This window comes from Platichthys flesus, chromosome 10, assembly GCF_949316205.1.
Source record: "Platichthys flesus chromosome 10, fPlaFle2.1, whole genome shotgun sequence".
In the NCBI taxonomy this organism is placed as follows: Eukaryota; Metazoa; Chordata; class Actinopteri; order Pleuronectiformes; family Pleuronectidae; genus Platichthys; species Platichthys flesus.
Window position 1 is genome coordinate 14498576 of NC_084954.1, and position 16203 is coordinate 14514778.

Genomic DNA, 16203 nt, shown 5'->3' on the forward strand with positions numbered 1-16203 from the left:
CTGTCCATGAATTAACACAGTGCATGTTGTTTCTTTATTTCGTTCAGGAACTGCAGTGTAAAAACGAGAGGTTGTGGTTTTACATCATGTTGTGTGCTGCACCATTTCTTGGCTGCTGCACAGCGACGTCCCAGAGTTCCTGTGAGGTGACTGCCAGGTTGTTAATGAGCTTTAGAGGTGCCAACTATAGACTGTACAAGAAACGTGGCGGCTCTGCAAAACAACAAATCCAAAGCGTCTTGATCACCACCTTTGGGCTGGCTGCAGTATTCTTTATATATCTTACCTCCTCCATATTAATGGGTGGGATATGGACCTAACTAAAAAAACCTAAGTAATTGTCAAATGGAGCGAAGCTTACAAGCTAGTTCAGGCGGCCAACTCGAGATGCACGCCTCCAATAATGTTATGCCTCATCGTCACACGTCTGAGCCTAGACAATAAACACAGACTATGTTCTGCTGCAATAAACATTTCAAACGTGAGTTAGCTTCTGTCACTTTAGATAGTACTTGTCACACTGAAGTTGATTAAATTGGTTATTCTTCTGGCAAGTTGGTTTGAATTAGTTATTTGATGCCATGACAAGAGGGTGAAACATCATGACTGACATCTGAGGCTTTCTTGTGATTGGCCTAGCTTCTCTACCGCTGGTACTTTGCTTCCATGGCTCCATTTCCCCACTGCACGGACTTTGGCTCAAAAACGTGCAGGATTGCACAATCGTATCCAGGAAAAATTGGCTTCTTTTCTGGATAGTGGGTGGAAGTAGAGACGTTTCTGGGAACAAGTTCCCCATGTCCCCAGAGGATTATTATAAAACGACAGCACTTTGCTGCTGTGTGGCAAGTTGAATGGTCTGTCTGTTTCCATCTCTCACCTCAGAGAGAGGCAGATGGAAGCTTTCAGCGGGTGGTCCTGAGTTATTTGAATAATAAAAAGACACAGAAGCCCATCCAACATGGGAGCGGGGCTGTGCCCAGACAGACGGGCAGGGTGAGGGAGACGGAGATCAGATATCGATCACTCTTTATCTGTCTGTCTAAGGTCAGACGGGAGGGTAGCCATGTTTGAAAAGGTGTTGTGAGTTTTTCTCCTCACAGTGGAAATTTGGCAGCTACTGATAAGAATGAGACATTGGACTGAGCTCATTTGAAGCCTTGAGTCTGCAGACCAATGATTCAGATGAATGGAGGCTGGACAAGAGAGAAGACATTGTCCACAGCAGGGTCTGTGTCAGGATGCACATGAGCAAGTACACATATCACATGACTGTATATACAAAGACAGCGTTAACCCATTGAACTCGGTGTGAAAAGGAAAACTATAACTCTGGTTTGTAGCCTCATGATTGATGCATTTATTCTAAGTCACTTTGAATTAAAGTGTTGGCTAAATGTTATGTTATGTAATGTAATGTAACGTTTTCCTTATGTAAACATGAAACTGTGAGGGTGTGTTTTCAACTACGGGTGGAGATAGTGGTATTCTGAATGGTCCTCTATATAAGACACACCTACTATAAGTAACAATTGCTATTAGACACCCCCATTTAAGTGACATATACTATATGATATGCCCCTTCCAAATCACATTCACTGTAAGACACGCCAACCACATGTGATATTTCCTTTGAGGCACACCCATTTCAAGATACATTTACTTTAAGACACACCCACTACATGTAACATTTAACATGGGACACACCCATTTGAGGTATCATTTACTATAAGACACACCCACTTCATGTAAAATTTACCATGAGACACACCCATTTGAGGTATAATTTACTAGAAGACATGCAGAAGTATTTAAACTATGAAACGTGCCCACAATATGAAATGTGAACTATAAGACACGCCCATTCTAAATAACCTTTGCCGTAAGACACACCCCCTACATATAAAATGTGTAATACAAACAAATACAAACACGTGATCAGTACCAATACCATACTTATATTCAGTTTTATGTCCAACACATCTTAATTAACTTTGTCTTTTTGTGTGTTTGTTTCTTTCATTGTGACGTTCTGATCATGTGACAGGATGGGCACAACAGTATAAATAATTACTCTGTAATTCATGGTCTGTAATCTAAAGCTTCACGGACATGGATTACGGTGGAAGTGCTTATTGCGCTCGTAACTCGAACGCACGTGCAGCGGGCCGCGCAGCCTCGTCTCACCCAGACAAGGTCATTGTTGTTGACGCAGGAGAAGTGTTGGTGTTGGATGTCGGTATAGGAGTGCAAAGCACAGGTCCACAATAACAGCTCAATCAAGGCCGCCTACTAGCTAATCTCCTCTGTCAGTGCAACATTAAAGTTGCATTGCAGAGAGGGAGAGCTTGTGTGCCACAAGGCCCCGGCTGATATCTGGAGGAGGTGAACAAAGCTGGTGTTTATCGGAGACATGGATACTGTTAGATTCTAATTTCATTGTAAAGCACGTACATATTCATGACCTTTCATTCTATATAGCTTTGATGAAATTATTGATAACTTCCTTAAAAGTGGCAAAATCTTCAAAAGTTTTTTGTAAACAAGGTGTTTATGTAGCAAAATGCTTGAAAACCGGCAAAAACCTGCGTATCTCCTCATCTAAAGAGCTCCAAATGCACCCGTCTTTTATACTCGGGTATTAAAGTGAGCTCCACAGCGGGGGGACTTGTAAATCCACTGACACGGTACAAGGTATTGGAAAATCATTATATCAAAAAAGGAGATGTTGCTCGGGGGCCAGCGGGAGACGGAAAACAAAAAAGGAAAATAGGCAGGCACGTCGGCAGATAAACATTCGTTGCACATCAAAGCCTCGGAGAGAGGGGGAAGACCGGCGGAGGAGTCGATACTTTCAGCCGGCGCGGAGAGACATACGCCCGGGATCAACTAGATTAAAGGAGGCTGCGGAGTGAGGGATTGATCATGTCAGCGAGGTTATTCCGCTGGAGCTTTATCGTTTATAGTGATGGCGGTTAATCTCTACTTTGGCTAATAAAAATAAAGCCAACAACAGAGTGTTGGAGGTCGTTATTCAGCTAAATTAAGCTCACTTCAGGACCTGTCCCTCCCTCCAATTAATGAAAAGAAAGGACAAAAATGGAAAGGGGGGGAAAAAAAAGATGTCACAATTGCACCGTGTAGAGGCTGATCTTTTTTGCCAGCATATGGGTGCACAATTGGGTCAGGAGATAAGCAAGCCCCTGTGGACTGTGGACAGATGCAATCCGTCTCCGGCTGTGTTGATGTCCTCCCCCATCTTGTCTCTCTCGCAGGCACGCAGTGATCAGACAGTGACCTGTGGAAAAAACAGCCATGCCTTCAGGATGCAGATGAGGAGGAGAGGACATCAGATTTCAGCGTTCCTCTGACATCTGCTATCACGACGTAGCATTAGGATGCTTTCTCCGGAGAGGATGAGGCAGGGATGATCAAATTCAAACGGATATCATGAGGGGGAAAAAAAGAAAAAGAAGAATTGGAAAAAACATTATTTTGTGATTCTCCTGTTAAAGGTCATTGCAGTTATCAATTTCCAGTCACACGTTTAATTATAAAGTTAATAATGCATCGGTTTGTCATGATTTTATGATTGAATCAATACGGCAACTTGTACAAAGATAATCAATATGAACGAGCTCCAAAGGCCACATCCTTGTATGTGTGTGTGTGTGTCTGTCCACCTGAGCCTGTGTGTTGTGTAATGTATGGTAATATCAAATGAAAAATATGACCACCCTATAAACTTTATGCAGGTCAGCGATTCAGTGGTAATGATGAGCCAGGTGTCTGTCCCTTGGCCGTGCGCCTGGAAACGGCATTAGATTAGACTGTCAGGCGGGGCGGGAAGTGGAGGGGCGGTCAGATGGGTGATATACGGCGCCTTGCGGATCGGACATGGCGGGACTTTCATGAAACGCATCAATCATGTCATCAGCATACAGTGACGCTCTGACCTAGTGGCAATATAATTTCAGTGTGCTTTATGATGTGCGTCAACGTGAAGTATGGAGCCGTGTGTTTTCCGTCCATTATCCGCTAACAGCTTCTTCTGCTACTCGGGGAAAAGCTCAGGTCTTATTCTGAGTGTCTTTGCACAGAGGTCATCCCCACGGCTACTGACTTTTTATTTTTTAAATCTATTCTATTTGTGTGTTTTGTCACCAGATTTTTTTTTGCTTTTGTCTTTTATTTTGATTTGAACTATTCTAGGTACTTCATTTCTTTACTCTTACTTGATTACTGTTATAAACTTGCACCATTACCATATAAATATAGGTATTTTTTCCCATTTCTTTTAAATGTCATTTTAACACGTGGGTTTCTAAAAATTTGATAAAATTTTGACATGTTTTTATCAGTGTTATATGTATAGTACTTTATGCAGGTCAAGTTTATCATCATTTATTATTGCCTGATATTAGTACTGGTATCGCCCCCCAAAATGGGTCCTGGGTTTATAATGCGATCAATCATCTCACAACCCCTCATATTAATCCAATGATCAGATTCTAAATCACTTTATTAGATTATACAAAACAACAGCCTTGCTTTAGACTCCGTGCTTAGAACCCCTCCTCTCCAGTGAATAAGAATCAGATCAGCAGCCACTTTCGTCCCCTGACCTTGCTATGAATTGAATGAAGGGAAAATATCTACTGTATATTCTACAATACAAAGTATTCTATTGGCCTTGGCTGGATTTATAAGTGTGTCTCAGTTGAGATTTGATGGGAGCTCATGGCACAGATCAGCCCCCATGATCCAGATTAAAACATATAAAGACTTTACACCAATCAAGGGCAGTCGCCTAATGCCGAGCGAATAATTCCCCAATGAGGACAATGGCCTGCCTGATATACAGATGCACACGCGGACGGCACACACACATAAAGGTCCTGCATGGGGAAAAACATCTGTCCCATCAGTGGTCTGCTTATCTGGACCTGGCCATGTCACTGCTCTGCCATGTGAGCACAGAGGCAGCGGTGGTGTTTTATGGTCTGGAGATGAGTTTGCTGATATCCACCCAGAGAGCAGAGCGAGGGCTGATAACCAGGGTCACGCTCCCTCGTTCCCGCTCCTCTGTGAAGAGACGGACAAATTACATGCAAACAGAGGTAATGAATGCTTCGTGTGACACTGGTGTGCAGCCACACAAAGAGAGGGCTTTGGCTTGACTTATTGGCTTGAACACCATCCTCTCCTCCCCCCCCCCACACACACGTTTGCCAACAGACCCCTTGAAGCCACAGGGCCACCTCCTCCTCTCCCTCACCTCCCTCTGTCCCCACTCCCTCCCTCTCTCCGTTCTAAGCTGCATGCTCACTGTCCCGAAACATGATGAACCATTCAGCCCTGTGGGAATTTCTCCTCCCTTCTAGCGGGCGTCAGCTACATCTGTGTCTGTCAGCCAGAGTGAATGCAGCAGCAGCAGCAGCAGCAGCAGCAGCAGCACGGTGGCAGCAACAGTGACTTGTCTCAGGCAGCCTCTCTGTGACATTCTGCTTCAACTTGACTCAGAGCAGCTCATTCAGCTAAGCCCAGGAAAAGTTCCTTCCTTTGCTGTTTCTTTGGTTCTTGAATCAGATTCCTACAAACTCATTTGTGACAGAGGAAGGATGCTCTGCAGCTTGAGGATACCTCTCTCATGTGGACTCAGAGGGGCTGTTTTCGGACGCGTGATGGGAACATGATGCTGTGCTCTGCGCCTCTTGAGCAGGGATGGCCGAAGCCTTCTGGTGTCCACCCCCCTCCTCCTCCTTCTCATCTGTCTCTGAGCTCACACTTTTCCCCCGAATCTCCCTGGCATGCGAGGTCAAGTCAGCAGGCTCCCTGAAACCACCTCAATCCTGCCACCGACTGCGCTGCGATCCTGTTCCTCTGTGCCACACTTGACCTGAAGGCTTCCCAGGCAAAACAAAGGGATTAACCATGAACTTTGCTCAGACCAGCGGCCACAGCTCTGATGAAAAGTCAACTGTAAGTATATGTTTTTATATTTTTTCAGTACATCAATGACTTGTTACCCAGTCTGCAGGGAAGAAGAACTGTTTGATTATTCACTTCTTCATTAATGCGCACAGGCGCGACCTGGATTTAAGGGGGAATAGCGTCATGCGTGCACAAGTGCATGTCTGAGAGGTCTGAGCATGTATTTTTAATGTAGCCTTTTACCCTAATGAAAGCAACAGAGGGTGTGCTCCTGGAAAGGTGCGTGTGTGCCTCCGTTCTTCTGGAAGACTTCATGTGTAGAAAATTGCAATATTTTTATTGATGTTTATTTGCTCATACATGAGGTACATTTTTAAGCTTATTAGATATTTATGAATAACAGGGGAGAAAAATGTGTTTCCATTTTGAATACCTTTTTATAGCACAGTCCTATTTCTTCCACGCCCTGTCACATCTTTTCTCCAGCTCCCTTTAGACTTGCCTTAATTAGTATATACAATGTTCTTGTATGTTTTTTTTTTTTTTTATATATTTCATTCCAATACAATACAAATGATATTTCCCTTTCAGGTCTCTCACCTTCGCGCTCCTTCTCTCTTTGATCAAGGAGAAAATGAAAAAACAGGGGAGGGTTAAGCGGCAAAGCATGATTTTAACAAGTCCCCCTAGTCCCCACAGATTCAGCGAGGTGTCACAATAGACACCTCGCTGATGCAAAACTGGTGCTCTTCACAAAACAGCTATGGTTTGTTAGTTTTCGGACAAATCGTGACTGATGTGTGGACACGTTTTGTTCTTTTTTGCTTTTCTGCAGCTTTTGTAGTTTAAATCATATTTTGAGGTTGGAGTTTGTCCAGCAAGCATCAGACCTGGACTCCTTTTTGCTCTTGTTTTGAGAAAGCTAATTCCAAGCATTGATCTGAGCTTGTGAGGGAGATGCACAGATATGTTTAGTTGTCCTGGTGCTTTTGTGTGTTTGCCGTGTGTTTGAACAGCACAGAGAAAAAATATTTTTCAGACAAATGTAACATCACCCCGAGGAAATGGGATGTGTTAACGAGTTGAGAACAAATGACATATGATCCCGCATTCAAACTCTTCACACTACATTGTGTTACTGGCGGATCATGATCTAAATGATGGGGCGTTAATGAAATGTACTCACTCATTAAACAGAACTCCTCAAGGCTTGAAGTGTTTTCATTCCCTTCCCTTCAGAAGCAGCCAAAACCACTTTGGTGTCCACAAGCGGATCATAATATTCATAATGATCATTGTCTCTCCTCAGAGCAGCAATGACACAAATTAATAATTCCACCGAAGAATTTTTATTAAATGTAATCAACGACAGATAGAGGTGTGCGTTAGAAAATATGCATTCAACAGATGTTTTCCCCCCTCAACTGATCTTTTTATATATGGTGTAAAGGCCATGTTCTATCTTTGGTCACACACAGATTAATATTTTAGATTGCATGTTTTGGAGCAGCAGTTAATGTGAACATGTATAATCCTCCTCGAGGTCTTCTTAGGGTCCTTCATCCAGGACACCACATATATGCAAGAATCTCAAGCATGGGTCAGTGGGCTGAAAACAACATGCCCCAACCATTGTGCAAAAGAGCTCTGGGCTGATTTGCACATCATACAAACTCAACACCACGCAGACACACACAGCGTCCTTCACCTCCTTGGCTTCGACTCTGCGCTCTTTTGCTCCCTGCTTCCTTTGTCTTATGTTGGTCTCTGTCATCTTCTTTCCCTTTTATTTCACAAATGCCACACACACACACACACAGACACACACACACACACACACACACACACACACACACACATATTGTTGTTTGCTTTCTTTTGTTTTGGTGTGCAGAGCAGTTGTGATGCAACCGCAGAGGGGGTTGTAGAAAAAGGTTACATATGTCTGGGAGGCCTGGTGGGGGCCAGCGTATACGGAGCCACAGCACCGGAGCCGTGATGGCCAGGTGCCAGAAGGACCTGCAGGAACTGCCACCGCTCAACACGTCCACCTCTGCAATCAGTCAGGATGTCGAGGACCGATTTGTGCCACCTTGTCCGTCTGTTAATCACTGGATCGATGGGCATCCACTTGTGCGGATTTCACAAAGCTGTTTGATAATCTTCGGGATGTACGATGACAAGGAAGACTTGGGTTTCTTAGCAAGAGTGAGATTCCTGTGCACCACAATTTGTCACTGATTCACTGCAATGACCTCTTGGTATTACCCTCAGCATACGTATATTTTATTTAAAAAAACAAGTCACAAACACATGTGGTAAAATTGCTCAGCATGCAGAGTCTTTCTATTTCAACCCCTTCCGCCCTTATCCCCATGACCAGCGTCACAAGGCTCTTCGAGACAATGCGTCACAGCTGATACCAAACTGAATCCATGAAAACTTTTAAAAAAAAAGGCCAGAACAAACCATATTCACTATTTATAGTGTCCACCCCTCCCTCTGAGCTTGGAGTGTACCATTAAAATGCTTCCTGCTTCGATTTAGAAGCTATTAGCACGCTTGACTTGATCTGCCTCTTGAGGTCAAGAGCCAAACAAGTCTATTGTTTTGTGGGTGTGTGTGTGTGTGTGTGTGGTGTGTGTGTGTGTTTGTGTGTGCTTGTGTGAGTGTGTCTACTTAGTAAGACAAACGTCATCGATGAGTCAGGATTCAAGCTTTCTCAAACGCTGTAACCCTCGTCATTAATAACTTCTCTTTGAGAAAAATACATCCCTCATGGAGGAAGAAAAACTACTACTACACTGCATTTAGATGGCCTAAACCCAACACTGTGATAAAAAAAGTCTAACATCACTGATGAAAAGACTTACCTAAAATGACAGAAATTATTAATGAGTTAGTTTGGCCCATATCCCATCTGCTTACATAGAGGAGGGCAGGTGGATGAAGTGTTTGAGTCCACCAAACACTTTTGGAGTTTCAGGGGTTAACAGTGTTGCAACCAGATCCAATGAAATTTAAGTTGCTGGTGGGTCCTTCTTCAAACGTAGAAAACAGCAGAAATGAAACATAAAATGCCTCCATACTGCTTCTGTCGTGTCCTCCAAGAGTCCTGGAGCCCTGAGATTTAATGTTTTGTTAATGTTTGTAAAAAGCACATGAAGAATGAAATGTCGTGGCACCCCACCTTCCGCTCCACATGATGTAAATATCAAGGACAGTGATGCTCTGCGGTGAAGTCCCCTTCTAAACATGTTCACCATCGTTTTGTTTATTAATACTCTAACATTTACTAATTAGGCCTGAAAGAATGACAAAATATGGCTGAGGCTTATGGGAATCGCCGAAGGCTGAAATGCTTGTAAGAATTCTCCTCCCCTCTGTGTGCAAAAGGAAAACCTCATTATAATGGCATCGTGCCTCATTACCCGGGTTTCTGCCGAGGTAAAGCGGTCCATACCACAAAACGGATGAGAATCTGTGGACAGTTTCACGGCACCACCTCTTACAAACAGTGTAATGATGTTGGGAGTTGAGTGATGTAATATGAAATGTCCTTCTACAACAAGACATGGTACGATCCAAGTCCTGAAGGAGGAGCCCCCCGCAGTGCCTGGAATTTTATTTGTGTTGGCCTCGGGCTGCTGCTGGCACTGCTGCTAACCTGGCACTGTCAAGTCAATGGCAAGATAACAAAGTTGTAGCTCAAGCATTGGTTTTTATTGATTGTATCAAAAAATGTTAACGTGGATATGAACTATGATACATTTTAGAAAGTTGTTAAGAGAGACCACAGCAGAATAAAGAATGGCGATAACATACTCAGAGGAGACATGACACAGCTATTTGTGCAAAAAAGCCTAAATCACTTTTCTTAATGCATACCAAGCTCAATATTACCAATTTCATTAAGTCGTATAAACATATAAAAGTCCTATTTTTTTGTTATTAATTAAAATTCAATCAACAGCAAGCAAAAATAACAATAACAGATCATTCATTTGGTAATTTTCTGTCAGGGCTACTTGGGGGATAAAAGGTTGGTGAAACCAATGGCTGCAGAACTTCCATCACTGTCCGAGATTAGCCAAAGCATCTATCAATCAGATTGGTAATGTGGGACAGCTAAAAGTGGGACGGCTAAAATAAAATTGAAAAAAACATCATCACACATTTTCAACAACTCAATGCATAGTTTGTTGCTTGAATACATAACAAACATAATTTGGAACATTGTCTAAGATTGATATCCTTACATTAATCTTGTCATTATATCATTGACCTTGTCATGCAATTATATATAACTATAACTTTCTGTAAAATTATAACATTAATAAAAGTTAGTCGAACAAATATAATTATGTCTTGCTCATTGTCTTGAATTGGGACTGAAAGACATCACCGCAGCAAGTCCCTGGAACTCTCCACCTGTTGAAATCGTTTAAACGCAAGCTTAAACCTTAGTCTTTAGCCCGCTTTTTAATTAAGTATGGTTTAAAGACAACATTTTATTGCATTTATGTTTTCAATTCAATAAAATTTCTACTTTACCATCACTTTAGTATTTACCCATTTTTTTGACTTTTATTTCTTCTCTTTCTTGTGCTTTTTAGATTCGTTTTTGTAGCCTTTAAAATTGATTTGATAGTATCTCATTGTCAGCATTCGTATTTGCTTTGTCTGATCCCTTGCTCATCAGTCAGTTGTGATGCACTTTGCTTAGCACTGACCTGTGTGAGAGGTGATCGACTTTGATTTAAAATTGTGATGATTTATTGATTGATTGAATGATTGATTGATTGATCAACGTATTAGAGAGCCCGAGGTACATTTAGTAAGTTCTCTGATTGCTATCTCGACCTCAAATAGAAGATTGAGCCAACTTTATCAGGTGTTCAGTTCTCCAAAGTTGATAGTTGTGATCTGATTAAGTTGTGAGAATCTCGATTCCTGGTGTATGGACAATGCAAGTGGTCTGGACTGGTCGTTCAGTGCCTCTAAGAGCTAAAGTGTGGTGCTAACACATGAATTCACTCCTTTTCTTACTTCTCTGTGGGCATGTCTTAATGGATCCAACTGGCTAAGTTCTGAAAGCTTTTTTTTGTACTGAATATGTGCCAGAGTATATACACCCTTTGCCTACTTTGGCTGACGGCCTGGAAGCTCAATTGAATTTATGCACATTTAGGTTTTTTTCTGCAGAGGTGATGTACCCTTGAGTTCCCCGTCGCTTCACACTGAGAACCACACAGCATCTGTGCCTCTCTAATTGTACATTTATGCTCTCCGGGTGTGGGAGTACTTTCCAATAGGTTGCAACGATTGTGGAGAATCTGAATTTTACTGCTTGGAAGGTCATGCTCTGGATACAGATGCTCGTCATGGTGCTGAAACTACCTAATTTTAAGCAGAGCAAGTGGCGCAGCTGAAAATACGAACGTCACGGTGCCCAGTTGGAAGGGGTATTTCCTGAGGGAGAGGAGTGTCCTCTCTGGAAAGCTGGAACGAGCGGGTGAAAACTTATTAACCCAACTGACAGTGTGGAAAAGTATGACACACCAAAGCTTCATGCTCATAAAACTGGATGGGTACAAGTCCGTGTTTTCCCTGGGCATAACCATTGGCATACGTAAGTGTCTTCAAACTGAAAGGATTTATTGCTGCTTCAACACATATCTACTGAAAAACCTCAGAGGCAAGCACAAGACCAAATGACACAGTCATGCATTTGTAGGTCATGAAAGCAGAAGGCATCACGCCGCAGAATTTCCTGTGGTCTTATTTTGAAAACAGAGGTCCAAGTTGGCATGAAAAGCCCCTCATCCACTATTAATTGTTGTGTCCAGCACCCAGGGAGGAAATGTGCACGCACACCACTGCTCTAAGCCGCAGAGTGGGGGGACCATCTGAGCTGTGAGCTTTTGTACCTGGAGGGTGTTTACTGCCCTCTACTGGTGTAGGAGGATACTAGAGAATGGATGTGGCTTTATTATTCCAACAACAGCAGTGATAGTACTGCATGATGGATATTTCCATCATGCAGTACTACGCAGGTCAGTTTTGGACAACTTTGTAACTCCCCCTAGTGTTTCCAAGTGGTATAACTATTGGTGCACCTGTCTTAGTGCTGTGGTGAGGCTGAGTAAAACCAGTAGCATTAATAAATAGACTTGACTTCCAGTTGCTGTAGTTGTGGCCTAGTGGAAAGAGAATTACACTCAGTAGAGCTATACCTCCTCCGAGGCCAAACAGTTCTACGCATCTTTGTCTAGCTCGTAGCTCTGGCTCGACAGATCAAGAAATAAGATTAGGCAAAATCAAACATCTGAAAAAATATCTGATTCTATATTTTTGTATGTTATTTTGTAGGTGGCTGTGGAAATGCAAAGAAATTTATTCAATGGAGAAATTACTGCACAGACAATTCTCTGCTGGCCAGTAATGGTCTCTGTGATTGATCCCAGAAGGGAGTACAGTATGTTGCAGGATGATGGTATGTCTGAAACTCTAAACACAGCTGACATTTTCTTGTTTACTACAGTTCAAGCCCTCTCAGCAATGAAGTACACACTGAAATAGCAATTTGATGCTTGGCTGATAAATTAGCCGACGGTGAATTTGAAATGCAGGCAGTGATTTTGATGTTTCAGCAACTTCAGAGCTGTGGCACCTATTTTGTTTGTCATATACGTTTTAACACATTTCATGGCTGAGTGAACGAGAGTGCATCAGATTGATTTTCTAGTCTTGCTGCCTTCTAGCTGTAATTTCTCATCGAGTTTTGGAGATGATGCTGACACCATTGGTTGATAGAAAGAAATTATAGCAGTTTCTCAGTATTATTTGATAGTCTTTATTATTTATACTTTACCTATCTGTGATCAAGAGATGGAATAGCTTACAGAAGTAACCTTGTATTTGTGTATGTGGAAGTTGACTGTATTTCAATAACATACGGGTTTAGACGTATTAAAGAAAATGGTCTAAGATGCTTACTTAATTTTTGAACTTGTCCTTAAAAACTTTTATATTGTCTTTCTTATGTTTGTTTTTATGTCTTGTTACGTTTTTCTTATTTATTCCAGTATATTTTGTAAAGCGATTTGTAACCTTTTTTAAATAAGTGCTATAAATATAAAATGTTATTGTTATATTAGCATTATTATTCTTAATTTATTCTTCAAACAATAAATTTGTCTGCTATTGTCCTGAAAACTTGCAGATGAACTGGAAATCATTATAGGTTGTGAGCGTGAATGGACTCGTTTTGTTTCTTGCAATCATTTTTACTAAGTCCCTTGACGTCTGTTGTACAGAAGATTGATTTAAAAAAAACTTGATGTGATACTTTCTGCAAAACAGGTCAATTAAAGCAGATACTTTATTAAAATTATATTTATTATGATATTTAATTGGATGATCTGATTTCTGACATGTAAACTCTTAGTTGGACAGCGGCAATGCAAACAGACTTTTAAGGCCATTAACAATCCCCATTATCCTTTGTTGGGTAGATTTCCCTCAAACTAGAACTAGTTGTTGTATTCTTTTATTCAGGACGTTGTGAATTTCTCTCTTAATGAATAGAGTTTCAGCTCTATTAATAAATCAGCACAGATTTAGTGGAAGGAACAAAGTAATGAATTGACCTGGATATCTAAAATGTGCCACAGATGTTTGAGTCAGTTGCCATGTGGGAAAACTCACATGATCTAAGTCTGTCTTCATGCCGTCTTTGAACGGCATGAAGAACGTATATTAATGATTCTTTCATTAGATACAGTTCACAAAACATGTTAAGCTTTTATTTTCACCTCATTTAATGTGAAGGCAAATGTGCCGATACTCAACATGCTGAAAGGTGGCCATCTAGTGGCAATGACAGACTTGTTTTTATTGTTGTGACCTTTTCTGTCTTTTCATTTCAGAAGATCTTCATCACGATGAAAAATCAAGAAAACCTAGTCATGGTTGGACGCCAATAAAACTCAAGACCATGGAAGGAGAAAATGTACTGAACTCCACTGCGAACAGCAGTACGACTGATATCCACCTGGTGTCACACAGTCTGTGGGAGGTGATCACCATTGCAACTGTATCGGCCATAGTCAGCCTCATTACCATTGTGGGGAATGTTCTGGTCATGATCTCCTTCAAAGTCAACAGCCAGCTAAAGACTGTGAACAATTACTACCTGTTGAGTCTGGCAGCTGCAGACCTCATCATAGGTGTTTTCTCCATGAACCTGTATACCTCTTATATACTGATGGGCTACTGGGCCTTAGGAAACATTTCCTGTGATCTGTGGTTGGCTGTGGACTATGTAGCCAGCAATGCATCGGTCATGAACTTGTTGGTGATCAGTTTTGACAGATATTTCTCCATCACCAGGCCTCTGACCTACAGGGCCAAACGGACGCCCAGGCGAGCTGGGATAATGATCGGTTTAGCCTGGATGGTGTCGCTCATTCTGTGGGCTCCACCGATACTATGCTGGCAGTACTTTATAGGGAAAAGAACCGTCCCTGAGAGGCAATGCCAGATCCAGTTTTTCTCTGAGCCTGTAATAACTTTCGGGACAGCAATTGCAGCCTTTTATATCCCTGTGTCAGTCATGACAATCCTCTACTGTCGAATCTACAAGGAGACAGAAAAGAGGACCAAAGATCTGGCTGAGCTTCAGGGGATTAACTATGCCACAGACTCTGGGGTCTCTCAGCCTCCAAAGACCATTATCAAATCCTGCTTCAGTTATAAACTAAAATCGGCCTCGCACGACAGGAACACAGCATCTTGGTCGTCTTCCAGCAGGAGCAACGCTGCCAAATCAGCAGCCACCACCAATGATGAGTGGTCCAAAGCAGGTCAGCTAACCACCTTTAACAGCTACGCATCCTCAGAGGACGAGGACAGGCCTGTGTCTCCGGGAGGCTTCCAGGCCTCATTCAGGAACCAGGCTTGTGAGACTGGCAAGAGTGTGGTGGGCCACGAGAGCGAGCAGCTCAGCAGCTACGACGACGACAGCTACTTCCAGACACCACCGAAAAGCAACTCTCAGAAGAGCGGCAAGTGCGTTTCATACAAGTTCAAACCTATGGCCAAAGAAGCTCAAGCGGAGCACCCGGTCAAGAACGGTGACACCAAGATGGCATCGTCCACGTTTTCCTCAGCCGAGTCCATGAGCATCCCATCCACGTCCTCGACGTCCAAGCCCATCGACGCCACGCTGAAGAACCAGATCACCAAGAGGAAGAGGATGGTGTTGATCAAGGAGAGGAAGGCAGCCCAGACTCTCAGCGCCATCCTGCTGGCATTCATTCTGACATGGACGCCGTATAACATCATGGTGCTGATTTCCACCTTCTGCTCAGACTGTATCCCCCTCTCCCTCTGGCATCTTGGCTACTGGCTGTGCTACGTGAACAGCACCGTCAACCCCATGTGCTACGCCCTGTGTAACAAGAATTTTCAGAAGACCTTTCGCATGCTCTTACTCTGCCAGTGGAGGAAGAAAAGGATAGAGGAGAAACTTTACTGGTACGGACAGAACCCTGTGGTCAACTCCAAACTGGCATGAACTATTGTTTTTTTTTTTAATGGCGTATGAAGAAGGCTGTAAATTACGTGTTCCTTCTGATAATCTTGGCTATATAAACTTGAATTCTACATAGAAAAATATAAATATTAAACTAAGACGCTTATCAAATTTGTAGTTTTCCTAAAATCAATAGTGTAAGTGAATTACTGCTCGACCTTTGAAAATTGAAGACCCAATAATTGTCCGAATACACAAACTATTAATAATGATCTAATCAGATTCAAATATATTGAAAGCATCAGTATTCCCCCTTAAATTGGCGCTTATACACAAAATGACAAGGATTAACACGCAGATTATTTCATATTATACTGTATTTGTATTCCAGCTGCACTGTTGAATATATGAGCACCTAATAAAATGGGTATAACCTAATAACTGTCGCTTTTCAATGGTTCAAACTGTTAAAATGTCCAATTTCCCCTCAAAGATGAACGTAATATTAAAACACATCTGCGAAAAAAACCGCAGATCTGTTTTAATATTTGAGCTAATGTGTTTGAATTGAGGATGAACATTTCAGAGTTGCTGATTTATTTTAAAGGGCTAACGTGTGTCGTCTTGATGTCCGAATCCGCTTGCAATAGTCCGAATTTAACTTGATAACTGAAGCCTTTTCACACGTGCCGTCATTATTTGTAAGATGCTCTGCAAAGATTTCAGCGTAA

The 16203-nt window shown here is 42.2% G+C and overlaps 1 protein-coding gene across 1 annotated transcript; it reads left to right on the plus strand.

Moving 5' to 3' along the window:
• Nucleotides 1-5484: 5484 nt before the first annotated feature.
• chrm5a (cholinergic receptor, muscarinic 5a) lies at nt 5485-15980 on the plus strand. Its single transcript, XM_062396707.1, has 2 exons — nt 5485-5982; nt 13866-15980. The coding sequence occupies exon 2, from the start codon at nt 13934-13936 to the stop codon at nt 15512-15514; it is 1581 nt and encodes a 526-aa protein (XP_062252691.1). The 5' UTR covers nt 5485-5982; nt 13866-13933; the 3' UTR covers nt 15515-15980.
• The last annotated feature ends 223 nt before the right edge of the window (nt 15981-16203 follow it).

Coding starts and splice junctions, on each gene's coding strand:
- chrm5a (XM_062396707.1), top strand. CDS start 13,934: ATGGAAGGAGAAAATGTACTGAACTCCACTGCGAACAGCAGTACGACT.